We start from the raw sequence: 21,732 nt of genomic DNA on the forward strand, positions 1-21,732 counted from the left end.
ATAAGAGTTCCTGAAGGCAACTGTTTAACAAGTGTGAGTACTGAAAGTACTCCATAGCTGCAGCAGAGAACAAGGTGTGTTCCTTGCTGTCACAGAGCTTGCTGTTTATTTATTTACTTATTTAGAGACAGAGTCTCACTCTGTCACCCAGGCTGGAGTGCAAAGGCACAATCTCGGCTCACTGCAACCTCCGCCTCCCAGATTCAAGCAGTTCTCCTGCCTCAGCTTCCTGAGTAGCTGGGATTACAGGCGCACGCTGCCATGTCCGGCTAATGTTTTGTATTTTAGTAGAGACGGGATTTCACCGTGTTGCCCAGTCTGGTCTCAAACTCTTGAGCTCAGACAATCCACCCGCCTTGGCCTCCCAAAGTGCTGGGATTACAGGCATCAGCCACCGTGCCTGGCCTCTCGCAGAGCTTTCTATGGGGGAAAACAGACATTGCAGTGACAACTTTCCCATCTACAAAATGGGAAGCATTCTTGAACAGCTAGGGGTGACAATGTATGCCAGACCTCAGGAATGGGCCATTCTGGCTCAATTCTATTTCTGATTGTCAGGCAAAGAAATAAAAAGAACATTTGTATTGCCCCTGCTTCCCAAGTTTTTGAAACTATTTTCCAGCCTTAGGAAGCAGTGCAGTGCAGTGCAGTGCAGTAGTTCTTGGGACTTTAGCACGCACCAGAATCTACAGGGGGCTTGTGAAAACGGATTGCTGATCCCATCCTTGGAGGTTGTGATTCAGTAGGTTTGGGGTGAGGCCAAGAATTTGCATTTCAAAGGAGCTCTCAGGTCTGCTAGCTCTAGGGTCTGATGCATGTAACAGTGCTGTTAGCAGTCATGGGTGTGAATTACAGCTTAGCCTTTCTTCTTTTTTTTTTTTGAGATGGAGTCTGGCTCCCTCCCCCAGGCTGGATGCAATGGCACGGTCTGGGCTCACTGCAATCTCTGCCTCCCAGGTTCAAGCGATTCTCCTGCTTCAGCCCCCCAAGTAACTGAGACTACAGGTGTGTGCCACTACGACTGGCTAATTTTTGCATTTTTTTTTTAGTAGAGACGGGGTTTCACCATGTTGGCCAGGCTGGTCTCAAGTTCCTGACCTCAGGTGATCCACCCACCTCCAACTCCCAAAGTGCTGGGATTACAGACATGAGCCACTGCGCCTGGCCTGAATCACAGCTTTGCCTTGGCCTCACCTGTGATCACAGGCCCTTCCTTGGGCTTCGGTTGCCTCTATGTAAAATGGGAGGGTGGGAACCAGGCCAGGATACTCAGATATGTATACATTAAAGATAAACAACAAATAAAAAAGAATTTTAGCATAAGCATATCCTCAAAATTGCATGGAGCACACTTGTACTAAAAAGTAGCTATTGTTTATCTGAAATTCAAATTCATCTGGGCATCCTCTATTTTTATTTTTTAAGTCTGGCAACCCCATCTCCCAGACTCACACCCACTGACTTCTTCCGTGGCAGGTACTATTGTGACCTCTCAAGAATATGACAGGCAGGGATCACTCCTTTTGAAGCATTATTCACAATAGCAAAGGTAGAAATAGCCCAAATGTCCGCCAATTTGGCTCAAATGTCCATCAGCTTATGAGTAGGTAAACAAAATGTGGTTTATCCATACAATGGAGTATATTCAACCATAAAAAGAATGAAGTACTGATACACGTTACGACACAGATGAATCTTGAAAACATCAAGCTGAGTGAAAGAGGCCGGGGTCACAAAAGGCCACATACTGTATGATTCCACTTGTATTAGGTTGGTGCCAAAGTCATTGCGGTTTTTGTCATTTAGAAGTAATGACAAAAAACCGCAATGACTTTGGCACCAGTGTAATATAAAATGTCTGGAGCAGGAAGAGCCGTGGACACAGAAAGCAGCCTGGTGGTTTCCGGGGGTTGGGGAGGGTGTGACTGCTAAAATGGGTACAGGTTTCCTTTAGGGGTGATGAAAATAACACGAAATTAGATCATGGTGACATTGCACACCATTGTGAATGTACCGTCAGGAGTGGCAAATTTTACGTTACGTGTAATTAACCACAATCATAATAAAAACAAATTGCTCATGTTAACCTCAATGTGCCTCCTCCCTGTGTATTAGGAGTTGGATTGTGTCCTCTCAAAAGATATGTTGAAGTCCCAGCCCCCTGCACCAGTGAATGTGACCTCATTTGGAGATAAGGCCTTTGCAGATGAAAGTAAGTCAAGGTGGGATCATGAGGGTGGACCCTAATCCAATATGACTGGGGTCCTCATAAAGAGAAGATGGAGCAGAGAAACACATCAGAACACATGTGACCACAGAGGCACAGACCGAAGTACTGCAGCTAAAAGCCAAGGAATGACTGGGGCTACCAAAAGCGGGAAGAGACAAGGAAAGATCCTCCCCTTGAGGGTTTGGAGGGAGCATGGCCCTGCCAAAACTTTGCTTGTGTGAACTTCTGGCTTCCACAACTGCGAGAGAGACTGTTCTGTGTTGTTTGAAGCCACCAAGTTTGTGGTATTGGTTACAGCATAAGGAGGGCATCCTCTGAGCATTTCCTCCCACTCCCTGTCCCAGCCCAGCCAGAAACTTCCCCCTTGAGCTTTGAGAAGAAGCACAGGACCACAGGTATGTCATTCCATTGCCTCAGTTTTAAATATTTATTTAAAATCCAGAGGGGAAAAGGAGAAACGGAACCCACTGGGGTTTTAATACACTGACATGTGGACAGACGTAAACGAGGACAGCAGGAAAACCCAAGAATGAGACAGAGGCCAGTGGACTCTGGCGGCAGGAGGGATCCGAGCGCTGAGATGAGGCCCGAGCTGCTACAAACATGCACTTCCACGCAGCGCGTCCAGGCTGGGGCAGGGGGGCGAGGATACAGAAGGGGGGACGGGAGAGGGGACGGGCCAGAGTGAGGTATTAAATAATAAAGATCAAATCCAATTCCCAAAGAGACACAACTTTAGGAGAGAAATACACAAACAGAGCCTTTCACATACATTTTCCCCTTCTATAAAAATAATTCCATGGTTAAATAACCTCAATTCCAAGGTTAAAATAACCTCAAAATCCAATTCAAGCGCCGACTTGTTGGCTGATGTAGCACAATTCAGAGGACGCTGAATGTCACTATGGTGTCGAACTCCGAGATTCCCATTATTATTCTGTCTCCTTGACCCAAATTTACACTTGGAGCTAATGACAATGGGTTTCTACAGAATTTAATGACAATGAAAAAGCAGGAACGATGATTGCATCTTGCAAGGACAGGCTCCTGGAAGTGAGGGCCTTGGAAGAGGTGATGCGGCTTCCTGAGATGGTTCCATGTTGATGCTTCACCTCCAAGGCTAGCCCTGACCCAACGCCGCTTTTGTGATTGGTTTCTTCAAGGTCAAGTCTTCACCCAAGACCTCTCCAGGGCACGCTTTCCAAGGCCAGCCTCACCTCCCTCCAGGACCGTGAAGGGCCAAGCCAACATGCTTCACACCCAGGCCTCCCCTGCTGCCTTAGAAGGACAGACATTTCAAAGTCCATAAGTTATAAGGTAAATCTCTCTACTTCTGGTTTCTGGTAGGGTTTTTTTTTGTTTTGTTTTGTTTTGCTTTTTTTTTTTTTCCTTTTTTCTTTTCTTTTTTCCTCCTTAGCAGATTACCTGATGAGCACAAGGGCGATGCTAAGAAAATTGAAAAATTCCCCAAACTTTGTCATTTGGAGGAGAGAGAAAGATGCGGATGATACGCTACATCCAAAAGTTTCTCCAAAGTCTGTGGCAAAGTAATGGTAGCACCTTCAGAATCTTAAATAGGGTTGTTTCTTTTTTTTTCCTTAAAAAAAATCACATACACTATGAGAGACGATTGCGAGCACCAGCGATTTCACAGTGGGAGGTAGCAAACATGGGCACCCCCAGCCCGAGGATCTCACCGCTTCCCACGCCTGGCTGCTCCTTCCCATCCTCTCACCTCTTTCCCGGGTGAAAAAAAAAAAGTAACGCACCTTCTTTTTGTTTGTTTAAATAATATATATATATACTTCTGTCTTTCCTTTTCTCCTTTTTTCATGTCTCCTTTCTAATATTGCACATCAATGGCTCCCTAGCAGGGACCAGCTGACGAGATGCCCCCTTCCCTCAAGTTGGCTTGAATGTGGGGCTCTTTGGGCAGGAAGCTGGGGAGGGAAGGGGGTGGCCGCAGAGCTGGGAGGCCATGGGGCTCAGGCGGGTTGCAGGTCCAGCTTGCTCTGGCTGGCTCTTTGGTTGGTCTTTGGGGCTAAGCTGGGATCCATTGTTCCCAAGGATACCCTATCCCCTCCTACCCCCACCCACTTCTACCGGGCAGACAACAGCTGGGGTCTGCCCAAGGACTCTTGGGCAGGGGAGCTGCCTCTCCTGGAGCTATCTGCCCCTCGGTACCCTCCCCTTGCCTCTTCCTCTTCCCTCCTCCATGAGGCCTAGAGGGGCCAAGAGGTCAGAGGTCAGAGGAAGCATGCAGGTCCAACTTCCAGGCGGTACTGCTTCCCTGATGAGGCAGGAGGGAGGTTGTCCACACTGACGATGGGCAGTTGTTGGGGGTCTTGGGTCCGGAAGGTGAAGAGTGTCTGATGCCAGCGGCCATCTTGGACCTGAAAGCGGAAGGAAAAGTGCACACGTACATCCATTGTGGTTCTCATCATACATCATGAGCATTTTTCCTTCCATCTTTCCTCACAATTTTTAACGGCTATACCATATTTCACTGTAGCAATGGCCTATATGGCACATTGAGATTGCTTCCACTTTTTTTATTCTTATAAGTAACGCTGTCATGAACATCACTGTAACTAAACCTTTGTGCACATTCTTAATTATTTCCCTAGAACAAATTCCAGAAGGATTGTTCTAAAATTGCTAGACCAAAAAACAAGTACATCTCATATATATATATATAAATTTAATTCTTCAATAAGTTTTTGGGGAACAGGTGGTGTTTGGTTACATGAATAAGGTCTTTAGTGTACACGGTACCCAATGTGTAGTCTTTTATCCCTCACCCCTCTCCCACCCTTTTCCCCAAGTCCCCAAATTCTGTTGTACCATTCTTATGCCTTTGTGTCTTCATAGCTTAGCTCCCCCCAAAATAAGTACATTTCTAAGGCTTTGGATATATATTAGAGCTGCTATCCAGAAAGCCTCTACCAATTTATTTTTTTCCAATAGCTTCATGCAAGACTGTTGGTTTCCCCACATCCTCATGAACACTGTGTAGTATTATTAGTTTTGTTTAGTCCTATAAAACTGATTTTTGTGTCCTCTCAACTTTCTGTCTTCCCTTCCCCTGACAACCCACCCTGTTCAGGGCATTTGAAAATGACCAAAACATACATTGAGAAGAAATTAGCCTGACTAGGGTGGGAGCAGGGAGAAGAAACATATCTTCTTTGAAAGAACCTTGCAAGTAAGCATAACATCTACCAGCCCAAAGAATTTTTACCAGCCCAGACCTCCCCTCAGAGCTTCCCAGAGAGGAAAGTGAATAAAAACGGTTTTAGAAAACTGTTATATTACACAAAGATAAAATTATATCTATCACATTAATATATTATAGTATAAAATGTTAGATATGATCTTATAAGAGAAACACATTTTTCCAAACAGGTGTTTTTCCAGTTGTCCCCACATGAGGGGTCTAGGAGGGGCTCTGAGAGTTACCTTGCAGCCATCCATGGACACCTCGGGCCGGAACTGACCCCCAGCTTCAAAAATCTGTCCGTTCCAGGCCCGGAAGCGCACGGCCTGCTTGGCTGGGGTCTGCCCAGTGCCCTCCTGCCACACAGTCATGTTAAGGCAGTGGATGGTGATATGCTGGGTCACCTCAGAGCTTAGCAGGTGCAGGAAATTCATCTGGACCCGGCTGATGGCAAACTCGACCTGTAGAGAAGCAACGGCAGTGAGCGGCTCAGACTGCCCGCCCCCCGCAACACACACACCAAGAGTTCCCTGCTTCTCTAACGAGGGAACAGGGATAGGCCCCTTCCGGGCAAGCATTTCCTGATATGCTCCCAGACGTGTGCCCCCTTGATAGACAGGGAAACTAAGGTCTGCGTGAGCTGGTCTCACAGGTTCTTGGCTGTGTAAGCGGGAAGGGCCTGCCTGAGTCCAGAGCCAGAGCTTCAAAGGTCTTGATGTCATCTGATCCACTCCCCTACTGTATCGGGGGTCTTTGGGCTGAGCCAGGATCCAGGGGCTCAGCGAGGGAGAGGGTTTTGCCCAAGACTGAGAGGCTCATGGAGTGCAGAGGAAATAAGAGGTGCTTTCTAGACCCTTCCTAAGTCCCAAGACCCCTGTGAGGTGGGGTGGGGTGCTGCCGGAAATGGCAGACCTGAGAACAAACAACAGGGCAGGATTTACGGCTTCAGCGCTTTCCCACACAGAGCCAGGGCCTCTCACTGCCATTGTTTCTGATGGGGAAGGCGACCCAGTCGGCCATTCATGCTGCCAACCCAGGCGCCAACTCCAGCCTCACCCCTCTGCTAGGCAGGTTTGCTGCGTGACCCCAAAACCTTCGAGTCACCAGGGAAGAGAGCCTGTGGAGGCCACCAAGTCCCTGCTGGACAGTGAGCTCTGGCCGAACGGGCAGTTTCGAGTCTGACTTTCCTGTCCTGGCTGAGGGCCTGGCACATGATAGGGACCCAGCAAAGACCTGGCAACTGGCTGGCTGCTCCTCCTAGAGATTCTCAAACTGCCAGTCTGACCCAGTCAGCACAAGGCATCTCCCGGGGCGTGTGGCTGATGAAATGGGAGGATTCCTTTCCCCTGAAGCCAGAGCAGCTTCTCACTGTGGCATAAATTGCCCCCAAATTCAGAAGGCTTAGTGGAACTACAGACCCACAATCCACTGAGGACAGCGAGGGAGCTGTCAGGTCCCATGTGCCATCTGCCTTGGTGTGTTGTCCAGTGACCCTCTACCACCTAAAATGCTCAGCCCAGAAACAGGCACGTGGCATGCAGGCACTGAACATGAGTTAAGTATCTGCATACACAATTCATGCAACATGCTTCAGCTGAACATCACGCTAGTTTTCTCTTTTATTTCACGCGGATGATTCATGGTTCCCCAAGCCAGGCCAGCTTAGCCAACTGCTCTGCTTTAGATATGAGGCAGAAGATTCTATTTGAAGAAAGAATCATCAGCATCATATGACTAGAAAGGGTTTGGAAACCACAGATTAGTCTGACTCACTCCCAATTTATAGATAAGGAAACTGAGTCTCGGAAGGAGGAGAAAACTTTCCCAAAGGCATGCAGTAAGACAGGCACAGCTCGGAACAGAACCTGGGTTGGTTGTGGCCAGGGCAGGCTGGGGATAGAGAGAGACAGCCTGAGGGGCAGTGCAAGAGCTGATGGGTACCTTGGAGGCCGTGATGGGTTTGAGACACGTCTGTCCACCATGCGTGAAGTTGCAGGAGACTTCAATGGTGTCGGATGAGCAGCCAAGGTTTGGATCCACCCAGTAGGTACCTGCAGGCAGTGTGGGATGGAGGTGATGTACGTATCTGGGGATGAGCCCAGACCTTGGTTCTGCAGATGGACCCTGCATCTTGTGACCTGCCAAGCCCCAGGTGAGCATGAAGTCAGCGTGGGTGGGCAGAAAAGGGATTTCTCCAACCAAGAGATCGAAGGAAACCTTCTGGGCAGAGCTCAGAGCTGGCAGAGCCCCAAGAAGGGGGTCATAGGGCTAAGTACTTGCCTATGTTGCTACTGGGAGGTATCCATTTTACAGAGGAGACAACTGACATTGAGAGAGGCTGGGCCACTTGCACAAGGGACTGGGGATCATCTAGTCGAATGGATTCTTCAGGCCTAGGGCTCCTCCTAGGGCCGGCCAGGGGAGGGTAGGAGTCAGGGCTCCCACCCCATCGGGCAGCGCTGCTGCTCACATATGGCTCCCCACTGGCCTTCTCAGGAAGCCAAAGGCTTTGCAGCTCAAGAGTGGAACAACCGGCCATCTAGACCCAGCCGCTTATACAGAGGAGGTAAGGGCGGCCATGGCTTACCCCAGCTCACAGACCCAGTTTGAGGCAGGACTGACATTGGAACTCAGGTCTGTCTGGCTCAGCTTGTCCTTCACAGCACATCAGCTCACACATGAGAGAGGAGAGTCCTCATGCTCAGAAAGGGGGAAATCCTGGCTCGCCCAGGGGCCTGTGACAGGATGGGGCCCAGGGGTGAGGACTCTTGTAGCCCCGGGGGTTTTTCTGCCAGAGCTCTTGTCTCTTTGCACTGAAATGGTCATTCCCAGCATGTGGATCTGAGGGCTCTGGACGGGTGGGACCACTCCTCTGTATTCCTCCCACCCCAGGAAGCACAAAGTTTGGTATATTGTGAGGCTCTGTGACTGTTGAGTGAATAAATGACTGCCAGTGTGTCTGTCTCGCCGAGGACAAAAACTCAGCCAGAACGAGGCGGAAATCAAATACTCCACCTGCCCGAGCTCCCCGACGCCAGGTGCTCCCACCCCCGGCAGGAAGCTTTCTCACCATCCACCATCTTCTGCTCACAGTCCATGAGGTCCCTGCAGACCCGGGCGGGGTTCTCTTTGGTGCCCAGGGGCGTCTTAATGCTCTGGATGAGGTTGCTGAGGTAGTGTAAGGTTTTAAAAATCTCTCCTCCCTGGTCAAGCACCAGCCGGTCCGGATAGCTGTAACCCTGTCATGAGGAGAGGGTGGCCACTGGGACCTTAGGGTCCTGGTCCAGCCTGGGGTCCAAGCCTCCACAGCCCCAGTTTCTCATGACCTGGGAGATATCTCGGTTCCACGGTCATGGCTAGAGCAGGGGTTGGGCTTCTCTCTATTTTGCAGATAAGAAAATGGCCCAGGGACAAAGTGCAGGAGGAGGGGCTATCACGATGGCTCAGAGGCTTGAAAAGAGCTCAGGGTCAGACCATGTTCTCTGATACGGGACAGGCAGAGCCCTGTGAATAAGGCAGGCGAGGGTGCATAGAACACTCGGCAGCGGCCCCCAATCTCTATCTGCAAAGCGGCCCCCAATCTCTATCTGTGGAGGAAGGTGAGGTGCTGGGGGGAGCTTACTTGGGAGGCACACAGCCCCCACTGGGCTCCCCTAGGGTGGGAGCCAGGGTCTCTGTGAGGCACCAGGAGACGGGACTGGGGCCAGCAGGCACAAGCGCTGGGAGGACTTCAGCTCAGAGAAGGAGCAGTTCTCCACTAGGGGGCAGGAGTGGACAACGGATGCTAAAGAGCCGGCCATTCAGGGTTACCCTGGCCAGAATTCTCCCTTAAGCCTCAGCTTCCAGAGCTACAAATCAGAGCTAAATAAACCCTTCTTCCACTGGGGGTGGCAGAGGTCACGTGTGTGTGTGCATGTGTGTGCACGCATGTGTGGACGTGTGTCAGAAACCAGCAGCCGCTCACCCAATCCATTTCTTCTGCCTGGACAGACGACATCTCCAGCCTTATTTGTACTCTAGCCAACGGGATGGAAGTGGAGTGATGCCAGCCCCATAGAGGTCTAGCCCAGAGACCTTCCTGCACAATTCTCTACTCTCTTTTTCCCTGGTGGTGCCTCCCCCTGGTGTGGAGTGACCTTGGGGGCCATGAGTGGGAGAGGAAGAGGGCAGAGCCCCTGCCAGGTAGCCGAGGTCTCCCATCAACACGCCAATTAACTTTTATGTGCATGAGAAATAAGCCTCTATTCTACCGCCAGTGCAGAGTGGGTAGGAGATGCTTGATAAATGGAGCCCCTTTCCTTCATCTTGTTAAGGATGTTGCAGGTCAGTGCTCTCCTGTGCAGCATCACTGACCTCTAGAGATGGAAGGAAATGCTTCCCTTCTCCAGCGCACTGGATCCTGGGCGTCCCCCTCTCTTTCCACAGGAAAAAGTGGACCTCCCCAGATAGATGGTAAGGGGCTCATCCACGCTGTCCTCCACCCTAGACTGTGAGCCCTCTGAAAGTCAAGGCTGTGACTGGCCATCCATCTGTCTCAGCATCCAGCACAAGGAACAAACAGAAATGTTCGTAGGCGGTCTGAGCTGGGGGCAAGTTCCCCATCATGTGGAGAAGGCAAGGCCGCAAAGCGGGCTCCAGACCAAGGCTGGACTAGAGGACATAGGAGTCCCTTCTCAGCCTGGAGTCTTGGAGCTGAGCTGACCACAGGCCAGGGTCTTAGCAGAGCCCCATGGGCTAACCATGAGCTGCTTGCTCCTGAAGAAACGTGGGGGTGAGCCCTGGGAAGCTGCTGTGGGCTGTGGGCAAGCTTCTCTGCCTGACTCCAGCCAGCAAGAACTCGGAGACTCTGAGAGGCCTCCGGGGAAAGCTCAAGGGCTCAGGGCCTCTTTCTGGCCTTGCTCTGCCTGCACTGGCCATGGGACCTTGGACTCACTGCCCACTCTGAGCCTCAGTACCAACCCCCATTTGTGGATGTGAGATGCCACCAAGACCAGGACTCTGAAATGCTCCATGCAGGCCACGTGGAGGGCACTGACCACACGTGGGGCCATTATCTATTTCTGTTTCTCCCAGGAAGGGATCCCGTGTGGGGAGAGCCCCTGGAGATACCTCTGGTCTGAGTGCTCCACTGGTGTCCATCCACGTCTGGAAAGCTACCCCAAGATCATCTTGTTGCTGGGCAGGGAAAAGACAGGGTATGCATCGTGGCCCCCCAGGGTTCTCCACACCCATCAGGCGGGAGCCCCAGGGCCACATTCCCTGCAGGATCTTAGCCAAGTCATATGTCCTCTTTGGAACTCTCGGTCTTTCCTCTCTTTGCAGATAGTCAAAGCTGATCCTGCCATTCCCTCCTCAACATGGTTATAAGACCCGGTTTGAACACTGTGGCCTTGAGCCATGTATGTCTCTTTCCTCTCCCTCATACGTGCTCTGGCACCAGCCGCACTATAGTACTTCTAAGTTCCTAAATACCATGCTCCATCTGGCCATGGGGTCTTTGCACATGCTGTTCTCATTGCCTGGAGGACTTCTCCCTCCCTTCAATGCACCATCTGGCTATCTCCTCTACCAGTGGTTCTCAAGGAGAGGCCATGATGACCCCCCAGGGGATATTTGGCAATATCTGGAGACAGTTTGGTTGTTCAAGCTGGGGGAGGGGGTACTACTTGCATCTCATGGTTAGAGGCCATGAATTCTGCTAAACATCCTCCAGGACAGTCACTCACAGCAAAGAATTATGCAAATGTCAGTTGCACTGTGTCTCAGAAAACCTGCCCTAGACTCATCCTACAGATGTCAGTTGTGATGGGAAGCCTCTCCCGAAGCTTCTGATTCCAGGCTAAGAAGAGGGAGGCCCCCTTTCTCTATGTCCCCAGTCCCCATGTTTCTCCTTTGGCTCGCACTATAATGGTCTAATATAACTTTGCACCCCCAATTGGCCCTGCCACTGGGCTTGGCAGAGACATAGCTGTGGTCTTGCCATGAAAACAGCAAAAGCCCAGTCCTGGGGTCCAGAACCGGGGACTCTGGAGCTACTCCTCAGGGTCACATCCCAGACCTGACACTTACTAACTGCATAATCTGGGGAAAGCTACTTAACTCCCTTCCTCAGTTCTTGCATCTTGAAAACGGACCTGATAATCAAACTCCCTCACAAGAACTGCTGAAAGGAACACATGAGTGAATACATGAAAAGCACCTGTAACCCGGGTGCGGTGGCTCACGCCTGTAATCCCAGCACTTTGGGAGGCCGAGACGGGTGGATCATGAGGTCAGGAGATCGAGACCATCCTGGCTAACACGGTGAAACCCCGCCTCTACTAAAAAATACAAAAAAAAAAAACAAACCAAAAAACTAGCTGGGCGAGGTGGTGGGTGCCTGCAGTCCCAGCTACACGGGAGGCTGAGCCAGAAGAATGGCGAAAACCTGGGAGGCGGAGCTTGCAGTGAGCTGAGATCCGGCCACTGCACTCCAGCCCAGACGACAGAGCAAGACTCCGTCTCAAAAAAAAAAAAAAAAAAAAAAAAAAGCAAAATCCTCTAATTTTCTGTTTTTCCTAGATCTTTTCACTTTCCTTTCCTTGCCTTTCTTACTGATGAGAAGGACAAGGGAAGGCTGCAGAGGAGAGGCCAGGGCTGTCACTCTGTCTTTGAGGACGGTGCAGAGGGAGGGGCAGTGAGAGCAGGCATGAGCAGAGCAGAGCTTCTGAGTGACGCATGGCTCAAGGGCTCCTGGCCCATTCAGTCTTTCCTCGAGGCCATGCCCTGGGATGCTCTTGGGGCCTGATGGTAATAGTCGTCTAGCTACCGTGCAATAGTAACATGTGGATGGACTTGTCACAGGGTTGGGAGGTGTCATGCTCTCAGAGAGTGCCACAGTGGCCACCAGGGAGGAACGCAGGGCCCCCAATCCACCCCCTGGCCCGACTCTCTTTGTTTTTTGTTTCTTTTTTTTTTTTGAGATGGAGTCTCGCTCTGTCCCCCAGGCTGGAGTGCAGTGGCGCGATCTTGGCTCACTGCAAGCTCCGCCTCCCGGGTTCACGCCATTCTCCTTCCTCAGCCTTCTGAGTAGCTGGGACTACAGGCGCCCGCCACCACGCCCGGCTAATTTTTTGTATTTTTTAGTAGAGACGGGGTTTCACTGTGTTAGCCAGGATGGTCTCAATCTCCTGACCTTGTGATCCGCCCGCCTCGGCCTCCCAAAGTGCTGGGATTACAGGCGTGAGCCAACGCATCTGGCTGTTTTTTGTTTCTTTTTGAGATGGAGTTTTGGTCTGTTGCCCAGGCTGGAGTGCAGTGGCTCAATCTTGAGTCACTACAGCCTCCTCCTCCTCCTGGGTTCAAGCGATTCTCCTGCTTCAGCCTCTCCTGTAGCTGGGATTACAGGTGCCACCCACCATGCCTGACTAATTATGTATTTTTAGTAGAGATGGGGTTTCACCATGTTGGCCAGGCTGATCTCGAACTCCTGACCTCAGGTGATCTGCTCGCCTCGGCCTCCCAAAGTGCTGGCATTACCGGCATGAGCCACCATGCCTGGCCCCAACTCTCTTCGGATTCACAATCTGAGATGTACGCACCCTGGCAATCAACCTACGTGTACGGAGTACACAGGTAGGGCCATGAACCCAGTGGCTGGAGCATCTTCCCAGATTCAGTCAGGGGCACGTCAAAAACTTAGGTTTCCCGCCTCCTGGCCCAGGGCTCTTTCTGTTGCTTCCAAGTCCAAGTCTCCAGTATGAAGTGACAAAAGGACCTGGGCATCCCTAGACCCAGCTTAGGGCTCTAGCCACCAGGGCCAGAGAGGGCCAGCGACCTCTTCCCCCGAACCCCTCAGGCCTTATGCCAAGTAGGCAAAAGAGAATGTTTCCAACTTACCAATTGGATAGGACCCCCGGGAGGACCCTGCAAAAGAAGAGAGCGGGTCAGTCAAATGACAGGGACAGTGTGCTGCAATCTGAAAGTGTGTCAGGAGACCGGGGAGGCCATCAAAGCATGCAGGACCTGCCAAGCTGGCCTCTGCTCTCCCAGAGGCCTGGTGGGCCCCACTGGGCTGGTCAATGCTTTTCTGGAGGCCTGGCCCCTAGGCGTTACCCCACGTAGGCAAAAGTGAATGTTTGGGGGATGTCCTATACTCTTCTAGGAGTCTGTGGGCTACAAGAAGCATGTGAACCCTGTGAGGTTCAGGGTCAAGGCTTAGTCTGCTGGTGAAGCCTTGAGTCTCCTTCAAAGGAACACCCCAGGAGTCTAAGATGCACCCAGCACTCAGTTACCTACCGGGGGGCCGGGCCGCCCTCTGGGGCCAGGAGGACCCTGGGGGAACAAGAGAAGAGGAGTGAGCCCTGGTCCACAGGGTCTTCATCTCTCCCCATCCCAGTCCCTCCTCAAGCAGACCTGGGCCCCTGGGACAATGGTTCCTCTGGCACAGACGGGACGACGGAGGTCCGGAGGGAGAGAATGTGCCACTGGGAGAACGCAGGCTGCCCGCCCCATGCCCTGCCCCACAGCCCTCATGCCCAGCCCACTCACCCTCGGACCTTGCAATCCCTGGAGGGAGACAGAAGCAGGGGAGAGAGTTAGGGAGCCTGGCTGAGCCATGGCCCCACCCTGGTAGCCCACCCCTCCCCCACCCCTGCAGTGCTGCGCCCCTCAGCCCCAGCCCATCCACTTACCCAGTCCCCACGGCTGCCTTTGTCACCCTTCGGACCCTGCAACAAACCACGGCCCAGTGAGACAGGGCCCAGAGGGGAAGCCCCATTTCCAGATGGGGAAACTGAAGCTCAGACTGGCACTGAGTCACACAGTCAATCCGGAGCCAGGAGTCTTCCTGCCCAACCCCTGTACATACCGGGAGTCCCGAAGGTCCCAGGATTCCGAGGGGCCCGATGATGCCTTCCTTTCCCTAAAGGAGACAGAAAGGCTCATGTGTCCTTGTTCCAGGGCCTGGGGAACAGACACCGGGAAGCGTGTGGAGAGCGGCCCGAGCATCGCAAGGGAGTGGAAGGGAGACCAGGCCATGCATCTCCTGAGCCCCCCCTGTATGCCTGGGGGTGGGCTTCAAGAGTGGAAGGAGGGAAGGATGGGGGCCAAGCTGGTGGGAATGGCAGGAGTGAAGGTGGGAACCAAGCCTGTGGGCAGAGAGGACTCAAGAATCGAGGAGGATGAAGATTGGGCCTAGAACAATCATCTCTGCTGCGACAGCAGGAAGGGGACTCACCATCAAACCGGGTGGCCCCCGAGGACCCTGGATGCCTTTGAAGCCGATGTCTCCAGGGGGGCCCTGTGGGAAGCGGAGAAAGGGCTGTCTGTACTTGGCAGCCGCTGGGTAAAGGGCCCCCACAGCTCCCTCACTCCTAGGGTCTGCCAACCTCTGCCCTCCCTGTCAAGAGAGGCCTTACGTGAGAGGCCCCAAAAGGAGTAAGAAACACCTACAATTATTCAGCAGGTACCAGCAGTGTGCTGGCTCGGTGCTGTGCGGCATATGCCTCTGGTCTTTATTTTTGCAAGTCTTCTACTGTCATTGCTCCCATTTTACAGATGAGGAAACCAAGGCTTAGAGAGACTAAGTGACTTGCACAAGGCACAGAGCAGGTAATCGTGTAACTGGGCTTGGAACCTAGATCTGCTGGAGTACTGGGGGATGAGGGTGTTCGTGCCTGACTCTGGCTGTGTCCCAGCCAATGTTTTCAGTGCTCCATAAATACTTGTTGAATGAATAAATGAATGAATGGGGTGGATGGATAGGACCCCAGAGGAACAGTGAGCAGTGGGAGTCCGTACCTTAGGTCCGAAGAGACCTGCCATTCCTGGGAAGCCCATCTCGCCAGAGTCGCCCTGCGGGGAGAACAGGAAGTGATGGAGCAAGTGAGGTCATGGTGAGCGTGTCCCGCCAGCCACCCAGGGCCTCAGGGCCTGCCTTTTCCCTCCCAGCCTCTCCAGGGATATTGGTGACTCCTCTGTGAGGCAATCAAGTGAGTGTGAACAGCCCACAGAATAGCTGCCAGTCCACCTGTGCTCCAAGGGGAGCCTATGATCCGTCAGATGAGAAAGCAGAGCCCGGCTCAGGGGTTCCACAGGGGAGGCTCTGCCACACTCAGGAGCTCCTGTCCCAGGTCTTCAAGGGACAGAATAACAGGACCCGCAGCCTCCTCCCACGGCCCTGAAAAGCTCTGTTAAGGAAGGATCCCCTAAAAATAACCCAGTTCGCTGAGGACCTGTTATGTGCTGCATGTTTTGCCTGTACCACCACACTTCCATGCTCCCACATCAACCCAGGGACACACCATATCCCCTGTTCACAGATGAGGAAACAGGCTCAGAGAGGGCAGGAACTTGCTGAAAGTCACACAGACACCATGTTGTGGACTGCGCTAGATTCAAACCCAGTGTGAACAACTTCAGGAACCTTTGGCCTCCTCTCCTGACCTCTGCTCCCAATCTTGCAAAGGGTTAAGAGAGCCATTGGCAAGGGGGGATGCTGGGGCCTGAGCCAAGAAGGGAGGGCTGGGGCCCCCTGGGGACAGAGGAGCCTGCCATTCTTGCACATTCTTGGGACTTGGCCTTCAAGCTCATGAGCAGAAAGCCATCAGTTAGAACCTCCTAGCCCTTGTATTATAAGATCAGGAGCAAGTCACCTCCCTTTCCTGAGCCTCAGTTTCCTCATCTGTAAAATAGGATACTAGGTCATCTCCCTCCCAAAGGGGCTGGAAGGATGCAATGAGACCAGGCAGGTCAAGACCCAGTGCTGAAGGAGGTAGGCTGAGGGGTCAGGCTTCGAGAGGGTCCCATTTAATCTAAATTCTACCTGTTCATTTTTAAAAGATAATAGCTTAATTGAGCTATTGGTGCTTCTCTTGGTGGTTTTGATTTGTCTTATAAATGCTTATTGGATATTTGTGTATCTCCTTTGGGAAAAAAATGTCTCCTTGAATACTTTGTCCATTATAAATTTGGATTGTCTTTTTATTCTTGAGTTTAAGGGTTCTTTATATATTAGAAATACATGTTCCTTATCAGATATATGATTTGTAAATACTTTCTCCCCTACTGTGAGTTTTTTCACTTTCTTGATGGTGCCTTTTGAAGCACAAAGGTTTTTGATTTTGATGAAATCCAATCTATGTACTTTGCTTTTCTTGCTTGTGCTTTTGGTGTCATAGCTAAGAAACTATTACCTAACACAAGTTTATAAAAATGTGTTTTTATGTTTTCTAATAGTTGTACAGTTTTAGCCTTTACATTGGTCTGTAATTCATTTTCAGTTAATTTTTGCCTGTGGTGTGAAGCAGAGGTCCAACTTACTTCTTTGGTATGTGATATGTGACTGTGTGATTGTCTCAGCACTGTTTACTGAAAAAAAATTCTTTTCCCATTCAATTGCCCCACCACTCTTGTTAAAAACAATGGACATAAATGTGAGGTTTTATTCCTGTCTTGATTACTATACTTTGGTAATAAGTTTTGAAATTGGGAAGTGTGAGTTGTCCAACTTTGATCTTCTTTAAAGATCAACATTTGGGTATTCTGGGCCACTTGCATTTCCATATGAATTTTAGGATCAATTTGTCAGATTTTGTGAAAAAGTCAGCTTGGATTTTGATAGGGATTATATTTAATCTGTAGCTCCATTTGTGGTAAGTACAGCCATCTTAACCATACTAAGTCTTCTGATCTATGAATATGGGATGTCTTTGCATTTATTTGGGTTTTCTTTTATTTCATCAACATTTTGAATTTTTCAGTGAACATGTCTTGCCCTTTTTTTTTTTTAAGATGGGGTCTTGAACTGTTGCCCAGGCTGGACTTGAACTCCTGGGCTCAAGAGATCCTCCCATCTCAGCCTCCTGAGTAGCTGGGACTATAGGCACATGCCACCATGCCCAGCTTCTTTCACTTCTTTTGTTAGATTTATTCCTATTTCATTCTCTTTGATGCCATTATAAATGGAAATGTTTTATTAATTTCATTTTTGAATTGTTCATTGCTAGTGTATAGAAATATAATTGATGTTTGTATGTTATATATGTAAACAACATTTTTTGTGTATTGATCTTATATCCTGCAAACTTTGGTTTATTAGTTCTAATCATTTTGTTCAGTACAATGTTGAATAGAAGTGGTAACAGTGGGCATCCTTGGCTTGTTCCTGATCTTGGGGGAAGTGTTCAGTCCTCTACCATTAAATATGATGATACCTGTGGGATTTTCATAGATATTCCTCATCAGGTTAAGGATGCTCCCTCCTGTTCCTAGATTGTTGTGTTTTTTTTTTTTTTATCACAAAAGGGTGTTGGATTTTGTCAAATGCTTTTTCTGCATCTATTGAGATGACTGTATAATGTTTGTCCTTTATTTTATTAATAGTGTATTACATTGATTTCCAACAGTTGAACCAGCTTTGCATTTCTAGGATAAATCTCACTTTGTCATGGTGTAGAATCCTTTAGGCATATTGCTGAATTTGGCTTTCTTAGTATTTTATTAAAGATTTTTGTATCTGTATTCATAAGGCATATTTGTCTGTTGATTTCTTTCTTGTGACACCTTTTTCTCGTTGGGGTATCAGGATAATACCGGTTTCACAGAACCAGTTGTGAGATGTTCTAACTGTTCATTTTTGCACTCTGATGGCTGTCTCCTATACACCCATCAGGTGCAAAGAAGGGGTAATTTTAAAAACAGTCTTACTAAAGTGAAACTGAAGATGATAACTGTACTATTTAAATTGTATAATCTGGTTTGTTTTGACATTCTGTATACACACTTATAATTGTCACAGCCAAGACAATAACATCCCATAGCCCCAAAGTTTCCTCACACCCTTTTACAATCTTTCTTTCCTGCCTACCCTCCCATCTCCAAGAACCACTGATCTATTTTCTTTCCATGCAGATTAGTTTGCATTTTCTATAATTTTATATAAATGAAACCGCACAGTCTATACTATTTTTTATCTGAGGTCTTTCACTCAGCCTAATTATTCTGAGAATCATCTATGTTGTTGCATATATTAATAGCTGATCCATTTACTGATGAATTGTATTTCATTGTATAAATATACCACACTTTATCTAGTCACCTGCTGATACACATTTGAGGTTTTTTCCAATTTGGGGCTATTATAAATAACGCTGCTAAGCCCCTTCAAGTATACTCTTTGTGTGGCCGAATGTCCTTATTTATGTAGGGTAAATATATATGAGTGGAATGATTGGATTACACAGTAAGGATATGCTTAACTTTCAAAGAAGCGGCCCAACTGATTCCATAGTGATTGTACCGCTTTAAATTCCCATTATCAGAGTGTGAAAGTTTCAGTTGCTCCACGTCTTTGCCAACACTTGGTATGGTTAGTCTTTTAAAACTCTTCACTATTCTAATAGGTGTGCCGTAGCATCTTACTGCGGTTTGAATGAGCATTTGTCTAATGACTAATGATATTAGTCTTTTTCTTATGTGCTTATTTGCTATCAGTATACTTTTTTTGAAGTGTCTATTCAAATCTTCTGCCCGCTTTTAAAAATTGGGCTGCTTATTTTTATTATTGAGTTTTGAGAGTTCTTTATAGGTTCTGGATACAAATCCTTAATCAGATATATGATTCAGAAATATTTTCTCCCAGTATGTGACTTGTCTTTTCATTCTTTTAATAGTGTCCTTTGAAGAGAAAAAGTTTTAAATGTTGTTGAAGTTTGATTTATCACATTTTCTTTTATGGGTCATGTTTTTGGTATCATATCTAAGAAATCTTTGTTTTATCAAGTTCTTGAAGATGTCCTTCTATGTTCTAGAAGTGTTTTAATTTTCAGTTTTACATTTAGATGTATGATCCAGGTTGAGTTAATTTTTGTACATGTTATGAGGCATCACTTGTCTGGCACCATTTGTTAGGAAAGACTATCTTGTACTTGCTGAATCATCTTTGCGCTTTTGTTAAAAATCAGTTGTCCAGGCTGGGCGTGGTGGCTGATGCCTGTAATCCCAGCACTTTGGGAGGCCGAGGTGGGTGGATCACCTGAGGTCGGAAATTCGAGACCAGCCTGACTAACATAGAGAAACTCTGTTTCTACTAAAAATACAAAATTAGCTGGGTGTCCTGGTGCATGCCTGTAATCCCAGCTACTTGGGAGGCTAAAGCAGGAGAATCGCTTGAACCCAGAGGCGAAGGTTGCAGTGAGCCAAGATCGTGCCATTGCACTCTAGCTTGGGCAACAAGAGTGAAACTCCATCTCAAAAAACAAAACAAAACAAAACAGTTGTTCATATATGTATGGTATATGTCTGGGCCTTTTATTCTGTTCCTTTGATCTATTAGTTCATTTATGGCAATACCACAGTTTCGTGATGGCAGCAGATTTGTAATAAGTCTTGAAATCAAGTGCCATTAGTCTGCCAACTTTGCTCTTCTTTTTCAATGTTGTTTCAGTTATTCTAGGTCCTTTATATTTCATATGTATATTAGGATCAGCTTGTCATTTTCTACATGAAAACCTGTTAAGTTTTAGATTGGAATTGTGTTGAATCTATACACCAATTTGAATAAATGTGATATCTTAATATTGAGTCTTTTGACATATGCCCACAGTATATATCTCCATTTATTTAAGTCTTCCTCAATTTCTCTTGCCAGTGTTCTATAGTTCTCAGTGTACATATATAGTTGTCAGATGTATCTCTAAGTATGTCATGTTTTTATGCTATTATAAATAGTATTGCTTTTTAGATTTCCATTTCTTATCATTTGTTGCTAGTGTACAGAAATGCAATTCATTTGTGCACATTGATTAGTGTATAGAAATGCAATTCATTTATGCATATTGCTTAGTTTATACAATCACAATTCATTTGTGCATATTGATCAGGTGTCCTGTGATTTTGTTAAATTCACTTATTCTAGTAGCTTTATTGTAGATACCAATGGTTATTCTACGTAGACAATCATTTCTTCTACAAATGAAACGTTTTAATTCTTCCTTTTTGATATGAACGCCTCTTATTTGTTTTTCTTGCCTTATTGCCCTGGCAAGAATTGCCAGTACAATGTTGAAAAGAAGTGGTAAGGACAGATATCCTTGACTTGTTTCTGCTCTGCTCCTTGGAAAAAAGCACTCAGTCAATCACTATCAAGTATGATGTTGACTAGGTTTTTCATGGATGTCCTTTATCAAGTTGAGGAACTTCTATACCTAGTCTATTGAGAGTTTTTATCAGAAGTGGAGTTAGATTTTTGTCAAATGCATTTCCTGCAACTACTGAGATGATCAAATGGGGTTTCTTTTTGAGTTTGTTAATACAGTGAATTATATTGATTTATTTTCAAATGTTATACTATCCTCGTGTTTCTAAGATAAACCCCACTTGGTCTTGATGTATTATCTTTATATATTCTTAGGTTCGTCTAACTAAAATTTTATTGAGAACTCTGGTAGCTATATGTATGAGGCATATTGGTCTATTGTTTCCTTTTCTTGTAATGTCTTTGTCTGGCTTTGACATCAGCCTCAAGGAAAGAGTTGGGAATTATTTTTCTCCTCTTCAATGTTCTGGAATAGTTATGTAGAATTGGTATTATTTCTTTTTTTCTTTCTTTCTTTTTCTTTTTTTGAGATAGAGTCACTCCCTGTCGCCCAGGCTGGAGTGCAATGGAGCGATCTTGGCTCACTACAACCTCTATCTCCCAGGTTCAAGTGATTCTCCTGCCTCAGCCTCCTGAGTACTGGGATTACAGGTGTGCACCACCACACCCAGCTAATTTTTTTTTTTTTCATATTGTTAGTAGAGACAGGGTTTCACCATATTGGTCAGGCTGGTCTCGAACTGCTGACCTCGTGATCTGCCCACCTCAGCCTCCCAAAGTGCTGGGATTACAGGTGTGAGCCACTGCACCTGGCCGTTATTATTTCTTTTGTAAATGTTTAGTTAGCATCTACCAGTGAAGGCATCTGGGCCCAGAGTTTTCTTTGTGGGAAGCTCTAACCACAAATTCGATTTCTTTAATAGATATAAGGTAATTTAGGTTATCAGTCTCTTCTTGAGTGACCTTTGGTAGTTTTGTCTTTCTTTTTTTTTTTTTTTTTGAGACGGAGTCTTGCTCTGTCCCCCAGGCTGGAATGCAGTGGCGTGATCTCGGCTCACTGCAAGCTCCGCCTCTGGGGTTTACGCCATTCTCCTGCCTCAGCCTCCTCCTGAGTAGCTGGGACTACAGGTGCCCGCCACCTCGCCCGGCTAGTTTTTTGTATTTTTAGTAGAGACGGGGTTTCACCGTGTTAGCCAGGATGGTCTCGAT

The 21,732-nt window shown here is 48.0% G+C and overlaps 1 protein-coding gene across 1 annotated transcript in view; it reads right to left on the reverse strand.

The window, feature by feature from the left end:
* Positions 1-2,628: 2,628 nt before the first annotated feature.
* The window catches only part of COL27A1 (collagen, type XXVII, alpha 1), a 173,099-nt gene continuing 153,995 nt past the window's right edge, over positions 2,629-21,732 (reverse strand). Inside the window, exons 50-61 of the mRNA XM_011998515.1 lie at positions 15,228-15,281; positions 14,665-14,727; positions 14,296-14,349; positions 14,120-14,155; positions 13,977-13,994; positions 13,725-13,760; positions 13,326-13,352; positions 10,557-10,622; positions 8,518-8,686; positions 7,389-7,498; positions 5,690-5,908; positions 2,629-4,623 (exon numbers count right to left, since the gene is read on the reverse strand). Of these exons, the coding sequence (XP_011853905.1) occupies positions 4,477-4,623; positions 5,690-5,908; positions 7,389-7,498; positions 8,518-8,686; positions 10,557-10,622; positions 13,326-13,352; positions 13,725-13,760; positions 13,977-13,994; positions 14,120-14,155; positions 14,296-14,349; positions 14,665-14,727; positions 15,228-15,281 (999 nt within the window). The 3' untranslated portion in view covers positions 2,629-4,476. The remainder of the gene's footprint in view (positions 4,624-5,689; positions 5,909-7,388; positions 7,499-8,517; positions 8,687-10,556; positions 10,623-13,325; positions 13,353-13,724; positions 13,761-13,976; positions 13,995-14,119; positions 14,156-14,295; positions 14,350-14,664; positions 14,728-15,227; positions 15,282-21,732) is intronic.

The sequence above is a fragment of the Mandrillus leucophaeus genome, unplaced genomic scaffold (genome assembly GCF_000951045.1).
Source record: "Mandrillus leucophaeus isolate KB7577 unplaced genomic scaffold, Mleu.le_1.0 Scaffold572, whole genome shotgun sequence".
In the NCBI taxonomy this organism is placed as follows: domain Eukaryota; kingdom Metazoa; phylum Chordata; class Mammalia; order Primates; family Cercopithecidae; genus Mandrillus; species Mandrillus leucophaeus.